Raw genomic sequence first — 22,258 nt, forward strand, 5'->3', positions numbered from 1 at the left:
AAAATTTTTACCTGATTCAGGTTTGCTCCCATCGGCAGGGGCGGAGTTGCCCTTTGCGCCATTGGCTGTTGCATCCCCACCTGGGGAAACTGATTCATACCTGCACAAGAGTTAAACAAAAGTTACAAAAATAAGAAAAACACAAAAATAGCAATTTATTTATAGATGTTCAAAAAAATTGCTTCAACTACAGACCATTTAGTGAGTGTGCCATACCAGCAGGATTCTGCATGCGGCTGACCATCTGAGTGGGTCCAGTGGCCTGAACTAGGGACGGATCTGAAAGGGGACCATCTAGGAAAAAACAGAACAATCCTCACAAATGGCAAAAACTGATTTAACTGTGTGTGTGTGTGTGTGTGTGTGTGTGTGTGTGTGTGTGCGCGTGTGCGCGCTTGAAGACGTTTGGATTAAATTGAAAGAAATAGTTCACTCAAAAATGAAAGTTTGCTGAAAATGTACAAATCCTAAGGCCATCCAAGATGAGTTTGTTTCTTCATTAGAACAGATTTGGAGAAATTTAGCATTACATCACTTGCTCACCAATGGATCATCTGCACTGAATGGGTGCCATCAGAATGAGAGTCCAAACAGCTGATAAAAACATTAAAATAATCCACAAGTAACCAACACAACTGAAAATCTGTGTTTATAATAAACAATGTTTTTTTTTTTTTGTCAACTTTGAGCCGGCTTAACAAGTCGTCATATTTTCGAATCTTTTGCCTGTTACCGATATACGTCACTAGGTAACATATTAGCATAATCCCCCCCCCCCCCCCATCCAAAATACGAATACTCTGACCAGCCCACAAACACTTCCGGTAGTTAGTGTTTATATCATGTCGAGAAGACGCTGTGTGCTGCAGCATGAAAGCAAGTTTCTTTTGTTTTTCCATTGTTAAAAGATGATGATGTCAAGAATCAGTGGTTAATTTTTTTTTTTTTTTTTTTTCCCACAATACCACAGGAATACAATTCGAACCTTTTGTTGTGTGCTTGTCATTTTCAGTGTTGGGGTAACGCATTACAAGTAACCCGAGTTACGTAATCAGATTATTTTTTTCAAGTAACTATTAAAGTAACGCATTACTTCTTAATTTACAAGAAAATATCTGAGTTACTTTTACAAATAAGTAACGCCAGTTACTTTTTCCCCAGTTCTCCTGTCCCCATGTTGAACAGAAATCGGGGGTAAGATGTTACTTTAATGCATGTTTACATTTATTCTATAATAATTCATCTCACTCAGTCAGTATTCCTCGAAATGAATAAATACAGTGGAATGCAACTGTGTATTTAATTCCATTTTATTAACCAGTATCTTTGCTTCTGACATTTAACGATCCAGTGCAACCATACTAAGCAAAAATTACTCAAAATAATTTTTATTATTGCTGAAGAGAGTTTTTTTCTGCGGTTCACTTTGCAGATGTGAATTTATTTTACCTGCTAGCTTTTGCTATGAAATGGTTTTAATGTTTGCCAAAAATAGAACTTTTTATATTAAAGCAAGCAAAGCGAACACTGCCCAGATTTAAAAAGTAACGTAAAAGTAACGCAACGCACTATTTTCCATAAAAAGTAACCAAGGAACGTAATTAATTATATTAGATATTGTAATGCATCACGACTAAAAGTAACTTTTCGCAACACTGGTCATTTTACAGAGAGCTGCTTCTCTAATCTTGGCGAGTTCAACCAGAGATTTGCTAAACGCTTGTCAATGAAAGACAAGTCCATACCTTATTTGTTTGAACCAGCAAGTGTCTCCAAACCACAACAATTAAATTTTCAATAGATTGAAAATTATTGCTTATTGATTATTGCTTGAATTTCCTAACGAAATAAGACAGAAATTGAAATCTGAGACTTTTTCATATCAAAAGTAACACAAAGTTTAGCCTATTGCGATTTATTGGATGGGAGACGCATTATGTACCGTTCATTTATCAACCAAAAACAAACAGCATAGACTAATTGATCGATTGGGATTTACGAATCGATATTGGCACTCGGAATCCTTCATTACCGTTTCATGAAGAAGTGTAAAGTTTAGCAGCTAAACTTTAGCTGTAGGCACGATTCGCTTGCTTTGCATACGGAACGGGAAAGACCAATCACAACAGACTCGGCCAGCTGACCAATCAAAGCAGAGTAGGCTTACAGAAGGGAGGGGTTTATAGACCTTAACCTCAGAACTGCTTCGAACGAATCATTTGGAAATCATTGCAAAATATAAACGTATTAAATGTATATTCTGAGAAAAATGGCAATGTTTTCTGACCTTAGATGCATTAAAACTCCGACACAATATTAGGATACTTTAACATACCATATGACCTGCACTAAACCATTGCTTCCAGATAAAATACAGGTCAACGATGCATAACATTGCTTCCTCCAGTGAAAATGTGTCTTATCTAAATCAGGAAAGAAATATGTTCATATCAAGCACTATTTGCAAATGAAAACAGTCAGTGGATGTTGGTGACACATGTAAGTGGATTTTGATGTGAGAAGACAACAGACTGTTTCACTGGAGGAAGCGTTATTATGGATTATGAACTGGTATTTTGGCCAGAAGTGACAGTTTAAAGTTAAAATGCCATAACCAGTAGTGCTCATAAGTTTTTTAGCCTAGTTTTTCATAAGAGTACATGGAGATTTGGTTTGGTCCTCACACCCATTAAATATCTCCAAAAAAATGAATTAATAATAGTGATAATATCATCACTGGGCTTTATTTATTTATTTTTTTAATAAAACAAAATAATAAAGTGTGTTAATAATGTTATGTTTTTAAATAAAAAGAGAGTATTAAATAAAACAAATACTATTATTTTACAGCAAAGCTAAAAATAGAATGATAATATTTACTTTTTTATGTGAATTTTCATCATTTTCAAACCTAAATTACCAAGCTTTTATTTTGGCGGGTTGTAAGCAAGCGCACGCTCTCCCGCCGGGTTTCTCACTTCCGATTAAAGAGCGTTCAGTGAAGTGTCGCGTTTTTGCATTGTGCTTTAAAAATGGCAGCGATTAGCCTGGAATTATGCTTCCAGTTCAAATGAAAATCTTATGCAATATTACAGTTTGTCAATCTAAAATGGCAATTGTGCATTAACAGTTGCAACCATGATTACAGACAAACAGCGTTTCGCTTCACAAGATGTTAACTGATGGACTGGAGTGGTGTGGATTATTATGATGTTTTTATCAGCTGTTTGAACTCTCATTCTGAGGGCACCCATTCACTGCAGAGGATCCATCGGTGAGCAAGTGATGTAAGGCTAAATAAGATCTGTTCTGATGAAGAAACTCTACAGCTCGGATGGCCTGAGGATGAGTAAACTTTCAGCAAATTTGTGATTTTTGTGTGAACCATTTCTTTATTTCCAGTACATGCAGGTGTGTATGTGTACGTACTGGGCGGCTGTGCCTGATTCATGCCTGCTGGTGCTTGAGGTAGAGCACTGTTGGGCATGCCAGGCTGAGCTGGCATCATACCCTGCTTCTGCAGTCTGGTTCTCCTCTTCTCCTCCAGCTCCTTCTGAATCTTATAAATCTTCTCCGCCAACAAGTGGTAATACTCCGCCTGGAAGAGATAAACATTCAGGAGGACTATCAGTCTTACAATTTGTTTTAAACATGTTCAGTGTTTCGGTTCAAAGTGTTTTTCATGGAGCTTTTAGCCAAGACAGAAAAATAAATGGACGTATCACGTCTGGTTAGGACGAGGTTTTCCAGCGCTGTGTCCAACAATAGACTGTGACAGCTGCGTCATGGGTACAATGTGAGGAATCACTTAGATATTTACCAAATTTAATCCACAGACATGAGACTGCAAGCATTTTCTTACCCTGCTGTTTGCAGATTCGTACATGTCGCCCTCCACTTTGCGAGCGTAAGCTACAAGGTTTTCCATCCGCCGATCTTTCAGTGCTGCAGGGTCTGGAGTGGGGAAGATAGCCTGCACACTACTCACACACACACACACACACACAACATGTAACAGAGTGAGTTTACGAATTTAAACAGCACCTTATGTTTGACTTTCAAGTTGTGTGTGATAACTAGAAAATGATTTTAAATCATTTTATGCAGAGTGATTCTCAAAAAGAGCAATCAGTATTAAATTAGTGCCATTTCAGTATCACTGAGATTCTATTATAGTTTTTACGAATCCTTTGAAAGTTTTATTTCTGTATTTTCTATTTTCTTTTTCATTTCAGTCAAAGTTTCAGTAATTTTGCTGTGTTTTATTTTTGTCTACACATTTTTTTTATGCTTTTTTTTCAGTTTTGTATTTAGTTATTTTAGCACATCTGCTTGAAAATTAGAAATGTTGCCCTGATAGCTAAAATAAAAAGTTTGGACATTTTATTTCAGTTAATGTTAATTTAATGTATCTTTTTTATGTTATATTTAAAAAAAGTGTTATTAAAATATGCAAGTATAAATAGATGCATTTGTAACGATGTAAAAATTTTATTTTAAGAAATTACTACTTTTTTTTCCACACATTAAATTGATCAAAAGTGCCAGTAAAGACAATTATAATGTTACATAAGATTTCTATGCAGTCTTTTGAACTTTCTATTATATATGTGACCCTGGACCACAAAACCAGTCATAAGGTTAAATTTTACAAAACGAGATGTATACATCATATGAAAGTTCAATAAATAAGCTTTCTATTGATGTATGGTTTGTTAGGATAGGACAATATTTGGCCGAGATACATCTATTTGAAAATCTGGAATCTGAGGATGCAAAAAAATCAAAATACAGAGAAAATCACCTTTAAAGTTGTCCAAATTAAGTTCTTAATGCATATTACTAATCAAAAATTACATTTTGATATATTTATAGTAGGAATTTTACAAAAAATATTCATGGAACATGATCTTTACTTAATATCCTAATGATTTTTGGCATAAAAGAAAAATCTATAATTTTGACCCATACAATGTATTTTTGGCTATTGCTACAAATATACCCCAGCGACTTAAGACTGGTTTTGTGCTCCAGGGTCACATATATGTATATATGTAGACACCAGATATAATTTTTTTTTAATTATTAGTCGGTGCAGGAAACTACTTCATTTATGTAAGTGAGGATAGCAAAATAAAGTAAACTGTGACAAAGTATACCCAAAAATTCGAAAATACAGTGGACTACCAGTAAAACTGATACAAATTTGGGAGCAAAAATTATTCAGACACTTTGACCTGACCAGGTTTTGCTTAAGTGTTTTTTCTTTAATTGCCAATGCGACCTTTTTGCACCACAGACTGAACAAAATTAAGCATTGCTTGGTAATTGGTTGACCTAAATTGGTATTATCTAATTGTGTACTTAAATTTAACAGCTGACTGCTGATAGCTTTTCAACCTAATTCATTTGTGAGACAGTCTAACAGAAGGATGGCATTATCAAGACGAATTTGTTCTGACAGAGTTTAACCCTGACTTCTTGTTATGTTTTTTTTTACCATTTTCTAAATTACAGCGAATAAACTGTGTGAGAAAGGTTATAGGTGTCTGAATAAATTTTGGTTTGACTGTATATAAAACAACCTAAAGTCATTCAATTTTCAATGAGAGTTGGTGCTTTCTGATGACAAGCAACAGTGAGTGTTTTAGTGATCTTTAAGCAAATGAGAAGCAATGTCAATCGGCCGACAGCCAATGAGAGTGCAGAGTGTAAACCGCCAGCTAGTACAGCTGAATACAGTGATTAAACAGGAATGTCTACTAGTAACTAGTAATTATACAGCGTTAGCACTACTTCATTCATATTAATTTATCATAAATTTAAAACTCCCAATCATACACTATATTGCCAAAAGTATTGGGACAGCCGTTCTAATGAACAGGTTTGACTATTGTAGTAATTTCCATGAGTACAAATGACAATGTCTCTGTGTATAAGGCAAGGTTCATAAAGAAATTATTGATTCAGTCAGTGTGGAAGAACTTGACTGGTCTGCAGAAAGCTAAGTCCTAATCCCAGTTAAACATCTCTGGAGTGACTTTAAATGCAGACTTGAGTTAAAAACTCATCACCAAACACCAATGACTTGTAACTATGTGTACAGTCATTTTTGACAAATCCAAAACTGTTGCAACAGAGACGGAAATACAATTCATGTGTTTCCATCTTTGTTGCCACGGTTTTGGAAGTGCCATTTTCTGTTCTAAGGTAGAGGGTGTCCCAATGCTTTTGTCCATATAGTGTATGTACAAGTCATTGCTGTGTTTTTAAAGTCACACCAGAGGCGTTCAGCTTGGATTAGCACTTGGCTTTCTGCAGACCAGTCAAGTTCTTCCACACTGACTAAACCAATCATTTCTTTTTGAACCTTGCCTTATACACAGAGACATTGTCATGTTAGAATTGAAGAGGGTCCCGTCAAAACTGTTGCTGTAAAATTAGAACACCACAATCCCCTAGAACATCATTATATGCTTAAACATTAAGATTTGTACTCATGAAAATTACTAAATCAGTCAAACCTGTTCATTAGAAGGCCAATATAGTGTACTTCGGATCTTTCGACATCCATTTCTAATAATAGATGTATAAAATGACATCCTGTGTGTTAGCATATCACTCACAGTTTGTGTACGAGGTGATTGCGGAGGTCCTGTGTGATGTCCTCATGCCAGTTCTTCCTCATTCCTGCAGAGGGGGGAGCGGCTGTTGCTCCAGAACCCATGCTACCAACACCAGAGGCGTCATTCATCAGACTGCAAGAGAAAGACAAATCAAACATTAACAAAGCTTTCATTTAAAATAGGCCTGGTCCATTGAGCCGCAGCGACGTCCAGTACCTCTGAGCCGTCATGTTCCTGTGCAGCATGCCGTCAGGCAGCATTCCTGGATGCTGGTTCGCCATCGAAGCGCCGACTCCACCATTCACTCCCATTGAGTTCCCACCTGCTGGGGCACACAGTTTAAGTATTCTCATAGCTTCAGAACATTACGGTTGAACCACTGATGTCACATGGACTATTTTAACGATGTCCTTACTACCTTTCTGGGTCTTGAACGGGTCAGTTGTATTGCCGTCTATGCAGGGTCAGAAAGCTCTCGGATTTCATCGAAATATCTTAATTTGTGTTCGAAGGTCTTACAGGTTTGGATTTTAATTGCAATCACATTTAAAATTTTCCCCAAATTCCCCAAAACTACATGTATGTTGTATTGAATTACTAATTTTTCGAAATCAGATGAGCTTTATCAGTCTGATCCTTTAGTAAATGGTGTAAATTGTCTGTTCTACACTAACACTTGTAAAACACAATTTTACCAATAACTTTAGTGGATACACATGTAATCAGAGACTACATCTAATTGAAACTCTCACCTATATTGTTAAGCGTCCTCATGCCGGATTGAGCAGGTACAGAGGTCTGCTGATTCTGATTGGATGCCTGGTTGCCCTGGTATGTGAGTCCAAGGGCGGCATATGCCCTTTCAATAGAGCTTGGGTCAATCTGACTGGGTGGGTTTATATTTGGTGTTGAAGGCTGGCCACCGGGTAACGATCCACCTAATGGACCACCCATACCCATCCCAGCACTTCCCAGCAGAGCTAGAGAGAAAGGATGAGATATCAAACAATTCCCTTTAAATACTAGAATGTGTGTTAATATTGTAGTATTTTAGTATAAAAGAAGATTATGTCTTTGAAAAATAGAATTTCTGTCACTAATTACTCACCCTCATGTCGTTCCAAACCTGTAACACTTTTGTTCATCTTCGGAACGCAAATTAAGATATTTCTGATGAAATACAAGAGCTTTCTGACCCTGAATAAACAGCAACGCAACGGACACGTTCGAGACCAAGAACATCAACATTTTTGTGAACAAAAAGTAATTCTCGTAGCTTCATAAAATTACAGTTGAGCCACTGATGTTACATGGACTATTTTGTAGATGTTCTTGGTACCTTTCTAGACCTTGAATGTGGTAGGACCCATCCTGTCTATTGAGGGTCAGAAAATTCTTGAATTTCATCAAAAATATCTTCATTTGTGTTCTAAAGATGAACGCAGGTCTTACAAGTTTGGAACGACATGAGGGTGAGTAATTAATGACAGAATTTGACAGTGCTGTTTCATTTTACAGTTTAAGTTCAAATAGCTTCTTTTGTGTTGGACAGGAGAAAGGATGAGAAGCATTTGAGCACATTAACTCACACTGCTGGTTTCTTTTGTCTCCGGCGCTTTTCAGCGGCAGGCAGACGGGACAGTCGTGCCGCGTGCAGTTCTTCCAGTGAGAGATGATCTGCCTGGAGGACGCGCAGTGAGCCACTGCAGAGGAACACACGCATTTAAGATGTTGTATCGTCTTGTTTATGAGTTGCAAAAATAAAAGATTTTGAATGAGAGAACAAATCGGTGGCCATTCTCACCCTGGCAGGATTTGCCGGCCTGACAATGAGTCATGTGATTAAGGACGTTCTTCATGGTTCTGCAGTGGGGCAGGTTGCACTGGCGGACCTCTCCGTTGGCCTGCTCTCTGCGATGGCACTTGTGAGCGTGAAGTAACAGCACCAGCTGTTGCTGAATGAGTTTACGCTTCTCCGGGTCCGCTGCAGGAGGCGCCGCCGCCCCGCCTGGGCCCGATACGCCACCCACCACACCTGAGCTCTGCTAGAGACAGACAGAAAGAGGGTTTTCAAGGGGCAAGATTTCATGTTCTTACTGCCGCAGAGTGTTAAAGATTAGAAAATTAGCTGAAACTGAAACTTTACCAGATTGGATAACTGTAACTTTGATATGCATTTAAGCTTGAGATATGAATTCAAGCATAAAATTTTTGGCATATTTTTACTGAGAAGACCTTGTCCCTGAAAATATACATGTTATTGCATAAAAATCAGCTTGAGAGTGCACATACACTACCAGTGAAAAGTTTTTGAACAGTAAGATTAATATTTTTTTCTTCTGCTCACCAAGCCTGCATTTATTTGATCTAACGTACAGCAAAAGCAGTAAAATTTTTAAAAATAACTGTTTTTCTATTTTGAATATATTTTAAAATGGAATTTATTCCTGTGATTCCAAAGCTGAATTTTTAGCATCATTACTTGCTCCTTCAGAAATCATTCTGATATTCTGATTTGCTGCTCAAAAAACATTTGATCTTATTATTCTGTTGAAAATAGCCGAGTAGAATTTTTTCAGGTTTCTTTGATGAATAGAAAGTTCAGAATAACGGCATTTATCTAAAATAGAAAACTTTTGTAACATTAGAAAATGTCTTTATAATCACTTTTGATTAATTTAAAGCATTCTTGCTAAATAAAAGTATTCATTTCTATAAAAATTCAAATAAAATGATACTGACTCCAAGCTTGAATGGTATAGTGTAAAAATGTACCAAAAGATTTTTTTATTTAAGATACATGCTGATCTTTGGACCTTTCCATTCATCAATGAATTCAGAAAAGCATATTGGAACGATTTCTGAAAAATCATGTCACACTAAAGGCTGGAGTAATGACGCTGAAACTTCGCTTTAAACACAGAAATAATTACATTTTAAAATATATTCAAAAACTTATTTTAAATAGTACAAATATTTGTAAAAATTTGACTGTTTTGGCTGTACTTTGGATCAAATAAATGCAGACTTGGTGAGCAAAAGAGACTTCTTTAAAAAAAACATGAAAAATCTTAGTTAAAAAAACTTTGCCAGACTATTTTAGATATAAGGTCACGCTAACTTGCATAAGTTAGTGTAATCGCTTATATACGCATTAACTGGAACAGTGTTAATTTTGACAGCAAATTTTAAATTTAGTTTTAGTCATAGCCTCTTGACAAAAATGCCATTTCGTTTTAGTCATATTTTAGTCACCTGAATTGTTTCAGTTTTAGTCTAGTTTTAGTCAAATTTCCAAAGCCATTATATATTCCTGAACAAAAACATCTACTGATCTATTAACCTATTAATTAGAATATCAATGGTTATATAATATGCATTCTTTATAAAAAACATGCTTACAAAATTCTTCACTCTTTCAAGCAGACATTTTAATTTACATAAATTACATTTAGAATAATCCTTATTAGGGCCACTAAAGTGATTCAGTCAAGAGCAGTAAGCGATTTTCACTTTTTTTGTGTTGTTACTAAATTAGGCAGCTGTCCCTTTAAAACCAGATGCATGGATACAATATGCTCCAAACGGTTTACAATCACTTAAGACGTAACCGAGTGAGTTTATGTGAATACTCGTCAAAACTGACAATTTTGTGCATATTTCTCTGTTTGTGTGTGATAAGACGCGATGAAAAATAAAACTCGTCGTCACGCTTTTCAAATTTATAAATGTCTGCTCTTCTCTTACTCCCAGATGTTGACATTTTATGGCATTTTTTTAACGTTTTATGACTTGATCTCTTCCAAAATCGTCCCTCGCTAATATTTCCGTCTCATTTTTATTCTTTGACAAAAACGTCAATTAGATTTTTATTATAGCTTTTGTCATTCCGAACAAGTTATCTCGTTATAGTCTTGTTTTCGTCAGTGAAAAATTCTGTTGATGAAAATTATGACAATTATTTGTCAACGAAATTAACACTAAACTGGGGGGGGGGGCATTTTCTCTATTTCTTTCAGTTGAATTGTCTATTTCACTACCTGATTTCTTACTAAACATAAAATGAACAAATTATTGTGTCTTTAAAGGAGGGGAATGCATTCAGAATAACTTGATGAAACCCAGATTTTCTCGAATTTAGTTTTTAAATCAATCAAGCAACCAACAATAAACACTACATAAGTCATTTTATCCAAGTTATAACATCTACAAATATGAAAACTTGGCCTATAAATTCAAAACAACACAAAATTACAAATATTTTGACTGTCAGTCCAGTGAGTCCAGTATTTTTAGTGGCAGTACAGACTATGAATTTTATCACTATTCAAAGCATTTTCAAGATTAAAACTAAATGAAAATGGGTTTAGCGATGTGTGGAATTTCATAAATAACAGCCTTTCAAATTGTGCAGAAATCTGCAGAAACCCATAAATAATCAATCAACAATTTCTGTGCCTGTGGGATGAACCACTGGATGAGGTCTGAGGGGAAATGATAACGGAAGGCTCTTGGTGGCCAGTTAGAGAAGGAATCAAATCTCTTCATTCAGAGAGGGTCAGGAAAGTTTTCTATATACAGTAGTTCTCTCACCATGCCACCCATGGTCTGCCCATGCTGAGGTTTCTTGTCCATGTTGAACTGGTTAATGCTGTTGGGTTGACCCGCTTTGTTTTGGAGCTGAGGCCCAAGAGACTGTCCTCCACACTGGCCATACGAACCACCGTAGGGGCCTGGAGCACCCATCATTCCCATCTGAGAGAAAAAAACACAAATTTAAGCTAGTATATCAGTCTCAAACATTTCAGTTATGACAGAATCTGATTCGTCATCCTGGGCAGAGTCATTAACCATCAAAGATGAGCTGAAAAAAAAAATATTGAGAGAATAATAACAGCAAAACAAGAAAATGAACATCAATAGATGTGAATCAATCATTCAGCCTGTTTGACTCTCACGTTCTCATCGTTTACTCACCACGTTAATTTAATGTTAGTGACACCGCGGTATCAATTCCGCAAAATGAACCTCAAAACAGCTGCTAAAAATCTAGAAGAACCCAGCAAAAACAAAAAAGCAAATGTCATTCCCTCTTTTTTCTGCCCATTTCCTGCGGTCCAGGTTGTGCAATCGCCTGTGAATCAACAAAATGGTGCGCACAGTTCCTCGTACGAGGGAGTAGAGAAGGTTTTTCAAACGGAGGTCTGTTTTTTGTGTGAAGGATCACATCATATCACATTCAAACCAAAGAAACATCAGAAGATATTTCTTTTCTCAGTTGATTAGTCTATTTCACTACCTGATCTCTTCCTAAACAAAAAATGAACAACTGATTGTGTTTTTAGCTGGGGAATATATTGAACACAACTAATCAGATTTGTCTATTCAAATGATGAAACCCAGATTTTTTTCTAATTTAGTTTTTAAAATCAAGCAACCAACAATAAACACAACATCAGTCATTTTACAAGTTATAAAGTCAGAAAATAGGAAAACTTGGCCTTTAAAAGTCATAAATCCTGAGAACTTTTCGTTTGACCTTTAATATTAAATATTAGGTACTCGCTAAAGCAACTTAGCCATAAAGTCTGGGCCCGGGACTGATCAGAACATTGCGCTTTTTGTTGTCAGTGTACTTTTCGCTCCAAAAAATAGTTTCAAAAATGTTGAAACAGGAAGTTGGGACAGAAGGGCTTAGTAGGGCTTGCACTTTTAAAAAAAATAAAATAAAATAAATAAATAAATAAAAACATTAAAAATTGTCTAATGAAAAGCAACTCTCATGTTTGTTTAAAATAAAAATAATAAAGTATGCATATTTGTTGTAATGAATAATTATTATATAATTATTTATATCTATTTATAAGTACTGCTGTTCAAAAGTTTGGGGCCAGTAAGATTTGTATACCTTTGAGTTTCTTATGCTCACCAAGGCTGTATTTATTTGATCAAATATACAGTGAAAACAGTAATATTGTAAAATATTATTGCAATTTCAAATAACTGCTTTTCATTTTAAGATATCTTGAAATATAAAATGGCAGAGCTGAATTTTCATCCATCATCTTTAGTCTTTTTTCAGAATTCTTGAATAGAAAAAAAAAAAAAAAAAAGAACAGCATTTATTTTAAATATAATTTTATAACACTGTATTGCAACATATGTGACCCTGGACCACAAAACCAGTCTTAAGTAGCACGGGTATATTTGTAGCAATAGCCAAAAATACATTGTATGAGTCAAAATTATAGATTTTTCTTTTATGGCAAAAATCATTAGGATAATAAGTAAAGTTAATGTTCCATGAAGGTATTTTGTACATATATACATACATATACACACTTTTTTTTTTTTTAAATGTTAAATATTCCATTGATGGCAAAGCTGCATTTATCATCATCATTACTCAAGTATTCAGAGTCACATGATTCTTAAGAAATTATTCTAATATGCTGATTTGCTGCTGAAGAAACATTTCTTATCATCTAAAATGTTGAAAACAGTTGTGGAAACGTGATTCTTTTTTTCTTAAATAGAAAAGTTCAAAAGAACAGCATTTACTTTACATGTAATTTTTATAACAATATATTACATTCAAATCAATCTTTGATGAATTAAAAAATATATATGTAACCCTGGACCACAAAACCAGTCTTAAGTAGCACAGGTATATTCATAGCAATAGCCAAAAAATACATTGTAAGGGTCAAAATGATCGACTTTTCTTTTATGCCAAAAATCATTAGGATATTAAGTAAGGATCATGTTCCATGAAGAAATTTTGTACATTTCCTACCAAATATATATCAAAACTTAATTTTGGATTAGTAATATGAATTGCTAAGAACTTCATTTGGACAACTTTAAAGGCAATTTTCTCAGTATTTAGATTTTTTTGCACCCTCGGATTCCAGATTTTCAAATAGTTGCATCTCAGCCAAATATTGTCCTATCCTAACAAACCATACATCACTGGAAAGTGTATTCATTCAGCTAAAATGACCCTTATGACTGGTTTTGGGGACACATAATTCTTAAAAAAAAAGAATTAAATCTTACTGTCCCCAAATTAAATAGCTCCTGCACTCAAAAACACATCAGTTCATAGATGTATTTTGAGAGATAAAACATTTCAAGTTAACCTTAAAGCTTGAAGCAAAACCATTTTGCATGCCGTTTATTGGTTTAGGTGCATGGATGCACACAGAATTATTATATTGACACTCTGATCTGTTCACACGTTACCTTGTTCACTGCTCCTGGTTGCTGTGGTCTCATTGCCGCCTGTGCCATCTGCTGCCCTGCGTTTTGCTGCTGCAGAGCATCGGGCAGCATGTTCCCGTTCCCAACCATGCCCGCATTCATGTTCACATTGGTGTAGCCCATTCTAGGCGCACCATTCATCATCTGCCCTCCCATCATGCTCTGCGGCTGTCCGTTCCCTTTCTGGGCGCCCATCATGCCCCGGTTCAGTCCCGCCACCATGCCAGGCTGCGGCATCATGCCAGGCTGCTGCTGTTGAGGGCCACCCAGTCCCTGAGTAACCGAGGTGCCGCTCAGACCTCCCATCATCCCCAAGGAGGGCATGTTACCGGGGTTGCCGGCGGCTGTGGAGGTGGATGGAGGGGCGCCAGGGCGGAGGAGCTCTGATAGGTGCTTGTGTTTGGCCGCTGTGTCCTGGCCCGAGCCGCCCAGAGGGCCCGACATCCCTCCTCCACCCAGACTGGTGTGTAACTGGCCAGGGTCCATCCCGTTAGGAAGGCCCAGGTCAGAGGAGTTAATGAGCTCGTCCGGGAGGTCATGCTCCAGGTCAAATAGAGAGCCAAAATCTAAAAGAAAGGGGAGAAGAGACTTTTATCAGCTTGTTAGTCACAGAATAACGAGATACATTAGAGAATAATGTATCCATAATAATGCGTCCAGCAAAGCCACAGCCAAAAAAAAACAAGTGAGTTTCTAGATTGAATTTGTTGATGTTTAAACACCATGTCAGTTTCCTTGGCGGATAACAAGTTGAAATAGTATAAAAGAGACATTTAAAAACCTATACAAGTTTGCTTGAGATAAAAATTTGAGTTAGATGAGACCAAGTAATACTAAAACACGACTAACACGAATTTCAATACTTCTGGAGATTAGTTGGCCTGGACAATCCATGGGTTCATCCATTACTCTGCAGCAGGACATCTAGATAAATTGACCAAAGCGCGACTGAGCGAATCTCATGCAACAGTTTACTGCAGCTCTCGTGATGAGAGAAAGACTGAGATTATGGGCTCACAGGAGGGCAGTATGCAGTAGAGCCGGTGTGCATGTCCTAATGGTTCATACTAATAAAAAACACATGGCATGGCATAACAATGGACAAGCGGTGGGACAAAATGGGGGCCTTTTCCTACATAATGGCAGGTCCTGATAACAGCAACACATCAACCAACTAATAAACGCAACATACTCTAAATATGAAGCATGCAAACTTTTGAGTGTGGCCTTCACATTAGTGATAGATCGATATATGTGACCCTTGACCACAAAACCTGTTTTAAGTAGCACAGGTATATTTGTAGCAATAACCAAAAATTACATTGTATGGGTCAAAATTATAAATTTCTCTTGTATGCCAAAAATCATTAGGATGTTAAGTAAAGATCACATTCCACTGAGATATTTTGTCAATTTCCTACTGTAAATATATCAAAACTTAATTTTTGATTAGTAATATGCATGGCTAAGAACTTCAATTGGACAACATTAAAGGCGATTTTCTCAGTATTTAGATTTTTTTGCACACTCAGATTCCAGATTTTCAAGTAGTTGTATCTTGGCCAAATACTGTCCTATCCTAACAAACCATACATTGAAGGAAAGCTGAAGAAAAACTGACCCCTATGACTGGTTTAGTTGTCCAGGGTCACATATCATCTGAGCACTTAAACAGATAATATTAGGATTTTAATTCAAGATTATGGTCATAGACCATCAACCAAACATGCTCATTTAACAAAATGATTTAACAAAGTGTTTTTCAAATTTTTATCGGTTTTAATGTCTACATTTAATTATTTTTATGGACAGGTGAGACTACCGCCCCCTCAATTTATACTCAAGAGTTTTTTTTTTTTTTATTCATTCACATTTTTAAAAGAAGCAAATGAGAAAAGTGACAGCATTTAGCCTATTTTATGATAAATCTTTCATCACATCTATAGAATATTTCTAAATGTACTTCTTATGGCTTGTTTATGGGTTTATCTTTAGGTATTTGCAGATAGTGTGCAGCAAAAAATTAAATGGGATTTATTAGTTGTACAAATATTAATTTCTTATTGCCTTGATGACAACATAGACAGTGGCACAACTTACCGCAATTTCCTCAAACTTGTCTTTATTTATTAAAACCTTTTTTAATTAAATAAATGTGTGACCCTGGGCCCCAAAACCAGTCATAAGTAGTATGGGTATATTTGTAGCAATAGCCAACAATACAATGTATGGATCAAAATTATCCATCTTTATTTTGTGCCAAAAATTATTAGGATATTAAGTAAAAATCATGTTCTGTGAAGATATTTTGTAAATCTCCTACTGTAAATATCTGAACTTATTTTTTTATTAGTAATATGCATTGCTAAGAACTTCATTTGGACAAATTTAAAAGCGTATTCTCAATATTTTGATTTGTTTGCACCCTCAGATCCCAGATATTCAAATAGTGGTATATCGAACAAATATTGTCCTATGCTAACAAACCATACATCAATGGAAAGCTTATTTATTCAGCTTTCGGATGTTGTATAAATCCCAATTTTAAAAAAAATGACCCTTATGAATGATTTAATGGTCCAGGGTCACATAATATATTAAATAAAGTGCTAATTCAAATCCATCTTACTTGTGATTATGAAATTATAAATGCATATAGATAGATAACATTAGCACAACAGTCAGCATCTGCTTTGTTGATATCAACATCAGCCATTTAAAAACCTGTACTGGCGGACCACTAGAGTTCAGACAACATGACTTGACTTTCACTTCTACACGCTGTAAAAAGCTGTATAAACCAGTCTAGAATGGTTTGCTGGTCTTAACTGGTCAAGACAGTTTTAGAAGGGTCTTGGACACTTCTCAGAAGACCAGCAAACCGCCTTAAACTGGTTAAAATACAGAGAAACCAGACAGATGAAGTAGCTTCTGCTGCTTGGTGTTGTTTAGAAACTCGCAGACACTGGTTTGTCAACTATGTAGTACGCACTACATGTAAAGAAACACCTCTGGCGTCTCAAAGTGTTGTAGACTTAACTCGCAACCGTGTGTCAGTAAAACGACGTGATTTATAACATGTTCCTGTCGAGTATTCCTTTCCCTGACAAGCTCAAAATGCATCACCTCATAAACCTTTGACACCAACCGCAGCTCATAACGACAAACAAAGCGAAAAGTTTGTGTAACGCACACCCGGAAAAACACTGCATACTATTTTGCACACTCAGATGACCACGCACAAACAATATTGTAACACACCTCATCAACTTCAAATGAAAACACGGAGCAATTTAGCCTGCTAGCTATCGCTGCTAAGTTATTTAAATACCGGGGGACGGTGCAAGCAAACAGATACAACAAAAGAAAGCTCTTGAAAACACACGTCGAGTGTCTGTTTTTCATACATGCACGCAAACAGCGGCGTGAGAGTCGCCGCACACCGCAGCGCATGAAACATTATTATTTACCGTTTCCATCACTCGCGGAGACCGACAGAGCCGGGGAAGACAATTTAGGCCTCTTAGCTGAAGGCGGACCGGATTCCAGCACATTATCGGCCATAGTTTTCCTCCGGTTTAGTGTTAAAGCATATATCCCGCGTAGGATAGCCCTTCCTGTGCAGTCGCGATGAAATCTCTCCTCGTTCACGAACTCCGTTTCCCTTTCATGGGACCATGCATGCAATGCAATGCTTCAATGTTCAGTCCACCTTTAATGCTCCCTTTTAAGATTTTCTAGTCTTTAGTTCCTCAAAGTATGTTTCCGAATGGAGGAGGTGAAGGGAGGGACAGGCGGTCATGCAAGCTCGCCGCAAACTCACGTAGCCTCCTCGGCGACTGAGCAATTTTCCCGAGATTTATCCTCGCTGCTTGCATCCGTCTTTTCCGCCATTGTCGGCGGCGAGCTGAAGTGTTGGCTTTTTTTTTAAGGCGTTGTGTACGAGAAACCGAACTCGCTCCGGTGCGGCTTCATGCAATGCTTACGAGCAAACACCAAGATTCACAATTACGTCTGTCTTTGCATCGTAGCATGTGCGATTCTCAGCCAGCATCACTTTATTTAAGAGATTAAAAGTCCACCAGGCTGCTTGGAATTGACACAGATGTTTGATTCCCCTTCATCAATGTCTTTATTTCCTCCCAAGTAATTAGGATGGATGGAGAGAACGAATAAATACTTGAAAATGGCAATATAATTAAACAATCATATGCATGTAAAAGTTTCCTTTCATCATTCTCTGTGCAGAATAAATAAGACGATAAATGTGCATCCAAGGACTGTAATGACGAGCTACCACTTTGGACGACTCCAAGCAACTTGCATATTTTGCAACAGCACTTCAAAGTGACAAGTTAAATGGTTTATTGTGCATTCACATCTGAATATGGTTCGTGCGCCCTCTGTGTGAATGTGTCCACTGCACGAGTTAAAAGTGTTATGACCATTGCTTCACAAGACCACCCTGCACTGCGCACAGCTCGTGCATGCAAAGAAATGATTTCAAAAGTGTCCGTCTAATGGACAGAACATGTATGCAATCGGTCGTTCGTCTGAAGTGCACGGGGATGTTGTCTCGCAGTCGTGCAGTCCGCCGTGCACGGGCTAAAGAATGGGAATCGAGTGAAGTTGGTCAATGCATATGCGTGTATTTCAATGCACTGACACATCAAGCAAATAAGAATAATTTGTCACTGCACGAAGAGCCTTGCGGAGCATTAAGAAAGAGCGAGAGGAACAGGCAGCGGGTCGAAAATAGCATGAACCGAACCGAGGTGGGCTTCAGTAATATTTGGGGTCTGAAGCATCTGCCGATCCGGGTGAGATTGCCAGCTGCACCCCCCAAAATCTGGGGGTCCTCAAACCCCTTTCATAGGCTTTGTGATGCTGTGAACCCCCCTGCGCGTTCATCCCTTTTAAATTTCTCCGTTGTCTTGCACAGTTCCTGCAATTTTCCCCACTTTCGCTGTCGTCCGCCAGCAACCGGCGATGTAATTTCACAGATATTCCCACTTCGTGACGCTGTTATTTTCCTTTTCCCCTGACGAGCTTCCCTTCGTTTAAATGTATTGCCCTCTTCCGCCTCTCCGCTTCGTTTAAAAAAAGAACAGCAAAAGAAAGGAAAACCCAGTCTGCTCTTTGATTTCCACACGGGAGAATCTATAATCTCCCTCCGCTGCCTCCGCTTATCGCCCGGACTGTGTTTTATCCGGTCTGGATCCGCGAGGACGGAGCCGGCGGCGCTCAGAGTCGCAGTGGTCGGCGCTCGAGTGGCTTTTTTTCGGTCGCTCCTGCCTCCTTCACTCTCTCCGCACAAACAAAATGGCGGCTTGTTGTTTCTACTCCTCTGGCTGGGGGGAGGGAAGGTTGGAGGTGCGGTAACATTAGTAAAGGGGGGTGGAGGGGGAGATGGCGATCGGGATTTCCCGGACAGTGCTGTTTCCGTACTGTTTCGGAGTTGCGACTGTTCTGGGCGGGTGCGAGACGGGGTCCAGCATCATCAGATGATGGAGTCACTAGTGGTAAAATGATGCCCACCTTGTGACACGCTTAGCAAAATATTGCTTCACTCGGCTTCGCTAGATGGAGGGACAGTCAGCCTCCTCGGAAGAAACCCAGGGGTCAAGTGCCCTATTGAAGTGCACTAGTGATAGAGGCAAGAACAAGCATTGACCTTCTTTTTTTTATGGAGCTCGTACTGAGTCGTCTCAGTTCCTCAAAGTGTGAGCTGCCAAACTACAGTGTGTTTTTGGACATCACAGGCATGTTCATCGTCAGCTTAGCTCAAAAATACTGCTTAACTAGGCAGTTTTTTGGTATAAATGCATTGGGAATCAACTCAGCTGAGAGTTTGGGTCTCAAAACCCTGCTGGGAAAAAAACACCAGCCTAAAATGGTTGGCTGGTTTTAGCTGGTCTTCAAGCCTATCTGGTTTGCAGGCTTTTTTAGATGGTTTGTCCACTTTTTTAGCTAGTCAGGCTGGGAAACCAACTGATTTACCAGCTGAACACCAGCTTGGCCAGGCTGGGAGCATTTTGGGCATCATAAATGTGTTCAGAGTAAATTCAGCTAACTTTGAAACCTAGTGAGCTGCCTACCTAGACATCTTTTCTGGACGTCAGCTCAAAAACGTAGCTAGACACTAACTGGCAGCAACGTAACTGAGCATAACCACGTTACAAGTCATGTCAGCTAAGAGATTGTGTCTCAAAACTAAGGGAACTAAATATGCAGCCAGCATTTCTTGGCCTAAACGGACTTTAAGTGATCTCAACTGAGAGATTGTGTTTTATAACCCAGTCAGCTGCCTACCTTGGCCTACTTTTTGGGCATCTTAGTATTCTGAGTATTCTGAGCACGTCAAACTCCAAACCTAGGGACTTGTCTATGTAAACTGCATTTGTGACCACAAAACCAGTCATAAGGGTCAGTTTTTTGAAACTGAGATTTATACATAGTCTGAAAGATGAATAAATAAGCTTTCCATTTATGTTTGGTTTATTAGGATAGAACAATATTTGGCAGAGATACATGAAATCTGAGGGTGCAAAAAAATCGAAATATTGAGAAAATCACCTTTAAACGAAGTTCTTAGCAATGCATATTACTAATCAAAAATGAAGTTTTGATATATTTATAGTAGGAAATTTACCAAATATCTTCATGGAACATGATCTTTACTTAATATCCTAATGATTTTGGCATAAAAGAAAAATATGTAATTTTGACCTATACAATATATTGTTGGCTATTGCTACAAATACACCTCTGCTACTTAAGACTGGTTTCGTGGTCCAGGGTCACATTTAGGCCATCATAGGCATCTTCAGAGCCAATTCAGCTCAAAAACTCCAAAACTTAGTCAGCTGCCAAACTATATAGTGTTTTTGGACATCATAGGCATGTTCGTAGTCAGCTTAGCTCAAAAATACTGCTTAACTAGACATTTTTTGGCATAACCGCATTACAAATCAACTCATCTCTCAGTTGTGAGACTGGGTCTCAAAAACTCTGCTGAAAAAAAAAAAAACACCAGCCTAAAATGGTTGGCTGAAAAACCAGCTAAATACCAGCTTGGCCAGGCTGGGAGACCTGCTATGCCCAGCTTAAACCAGCTAAGACCAGCTAACCAGATTAGGCTGTATTTGGCAGTAAATTCAGCTAGAGAAACTTCAAAACCTAGTAAGATGCCTACCTAGACAGCATTTCTGGAAGTCATGCGCATCAAGAGTCTGCTCAGCTCAAAAACATAGTTAGACACCAAGTGGCAACAATGTAACTGAGCATAACCACATTACAAGTCATCTCAGCTTTAGGATCTGAATATGTAGCCAGCATTTTGGACATCATAAATGTGTTCAGAGTAAATTCAGCTCAAAAACCTTGGGCTGTTTTCCAAGACAGCATTTTTGGGCCTAAATTGACTGTATTGTGTCTCAAACCCCAGTCAGCTGCCTACCTAGGCCTACCTTTTGGGCATCTTTAATGTATTCCGAGTGAGTTTAGGACTTGTCTGTATGTAGACAGCATTTTTTGGCATGATAAGGATGTTCAGATTCAATTCAGCTCAAAACTTCCAAAACCTAGTGAGCTGTCTATCTAGAAATCATTTTTGGATATCATGGACACCTTGATAGTCAGATAAAAAAATATTTGCTTATCTAGACAGTATTTATAGGCAAAACATAAGGAGCTGTTTTTGCCATAACCGGTTGGCTGGTTTTAGCTGGTCTTCAAGCCTTGTTATATCTAGTTTGCAGGCTTTTTAGGGTGGTTTGACCACTTCTTTAGCTAGTCAGACTGGAAAAACAGCTGAACACCAGCTTGGCCAGGCTAGGAGACCTGCTATGCCCATTTTAAACCAGTTAAGACCATCTTAAACCAGTTAAGACCAGCTAACCAGCATAGGCTGGATTAGCTTTTTTCCAGCAGGGAACCAAGAAAACTAACTATAGCCAGCATTGTGGGCATCATAAATGTGTTTAGAGTAAATTCAGCTAAAGAAACTCCCAACACCTAGTGAGCTGCCTACCTAGACAGCATTTGTGGATGCCAGCTCAAAAACATAGCTAGACACCAACTGGCAACAACGTAACTGAGCAACTGTGTCTCAAAACTAGGGGAACTAAATATTTAGCTAGCATTTTGGCCATCATGAATGTGTCATTTCATCTCAAAAACCAAAAGTTGCTTTCTAAGACAGCATTTTTGGGCCTAAACGGACTGCAAGTGATCTCAACTAAGAGATTGTGTCCTAAAACCCAGTCGACCTAGTGAGCGGCAAAACTACATAGTGTTTTTGGACATCACAGGCATAGTCAGCTTAGTTCAACATTGCTGAACTAGGCATTTTTTGGCATTTTGTCATT

The 22,258-nt window shown here is 37.9% G+C and overlaps 1 protein-coding gene across 1 annotated transcript in view; it reads right to left on the minus strand.

Annotated features, from left to right (window-relative positions):
* Positions 1–19,171, minus strand: part of ep300b (E1A binding protein p300 b) — a 53,768-nt gene extending 34,597 nt beyond the window's left edge. The window contains exons 1-12 of the mRNA XM_073833141.1: positions 17,360–19,171; positions 13,872–14,455; positions 11,220–11,381; positions 8,431–8,671; positions 8,216–8,329; positions 7,379–7,606; positions 6,843–6,948; positions 6,627–6,758; positions 3,863–3,980; positions 3,511–3,598; positions 217–294; positions 12–100 (exon numbers count right to left, since the gene is read on the minus strand). Of these exons, the coding sequence (XP_073689242.1) occupies positions 12–100; positions 217–294; positions 3,511–3,598; positions 3,863–3,980; positions 6,627–6,758; positions 6,843–6,948; positions 7,379–7,606; positions 8,216–8,329; positions 8,431–8,671; positions 11,220–11,381; positions 13,872–14,455; positions 17,360–17,453 (2,034 nt within the window). The 5' untranslated portion in view covers positions 17,454–19,171. The remainder of the gene's footprint in view (positions 1–11; positions 101–216; positions 295–3,510; positions 3,599–3,862; positions 3,981–6,626; positions 6,759–6,842; positions 6,949–7,378; positions 7,607–8,215; positions 8,330–8,430; positions 8,672–11,219; positions 11,382–13,871; positions 14,456–17,359) is intronic.
* Between the last annotated feature and the right edge of the window lie 3,087 nt (positions 19,172–22,258).

The sequence above is a fragment of the Garra rufa genome, chromosome 1 (assembly GCF_049309525.1).
Source record: "Garra rufa chromosome 1, GarRuf1.0, whole genome shotgun sequence".
In the NCBI taxonomy this organism is placed as follows: domain Eukaryota; kingdom Metazoa; phylum Chordata; class Actinopteri; order Cypriniformes; family Cyprinidae; genus Garra; species Garra rufa.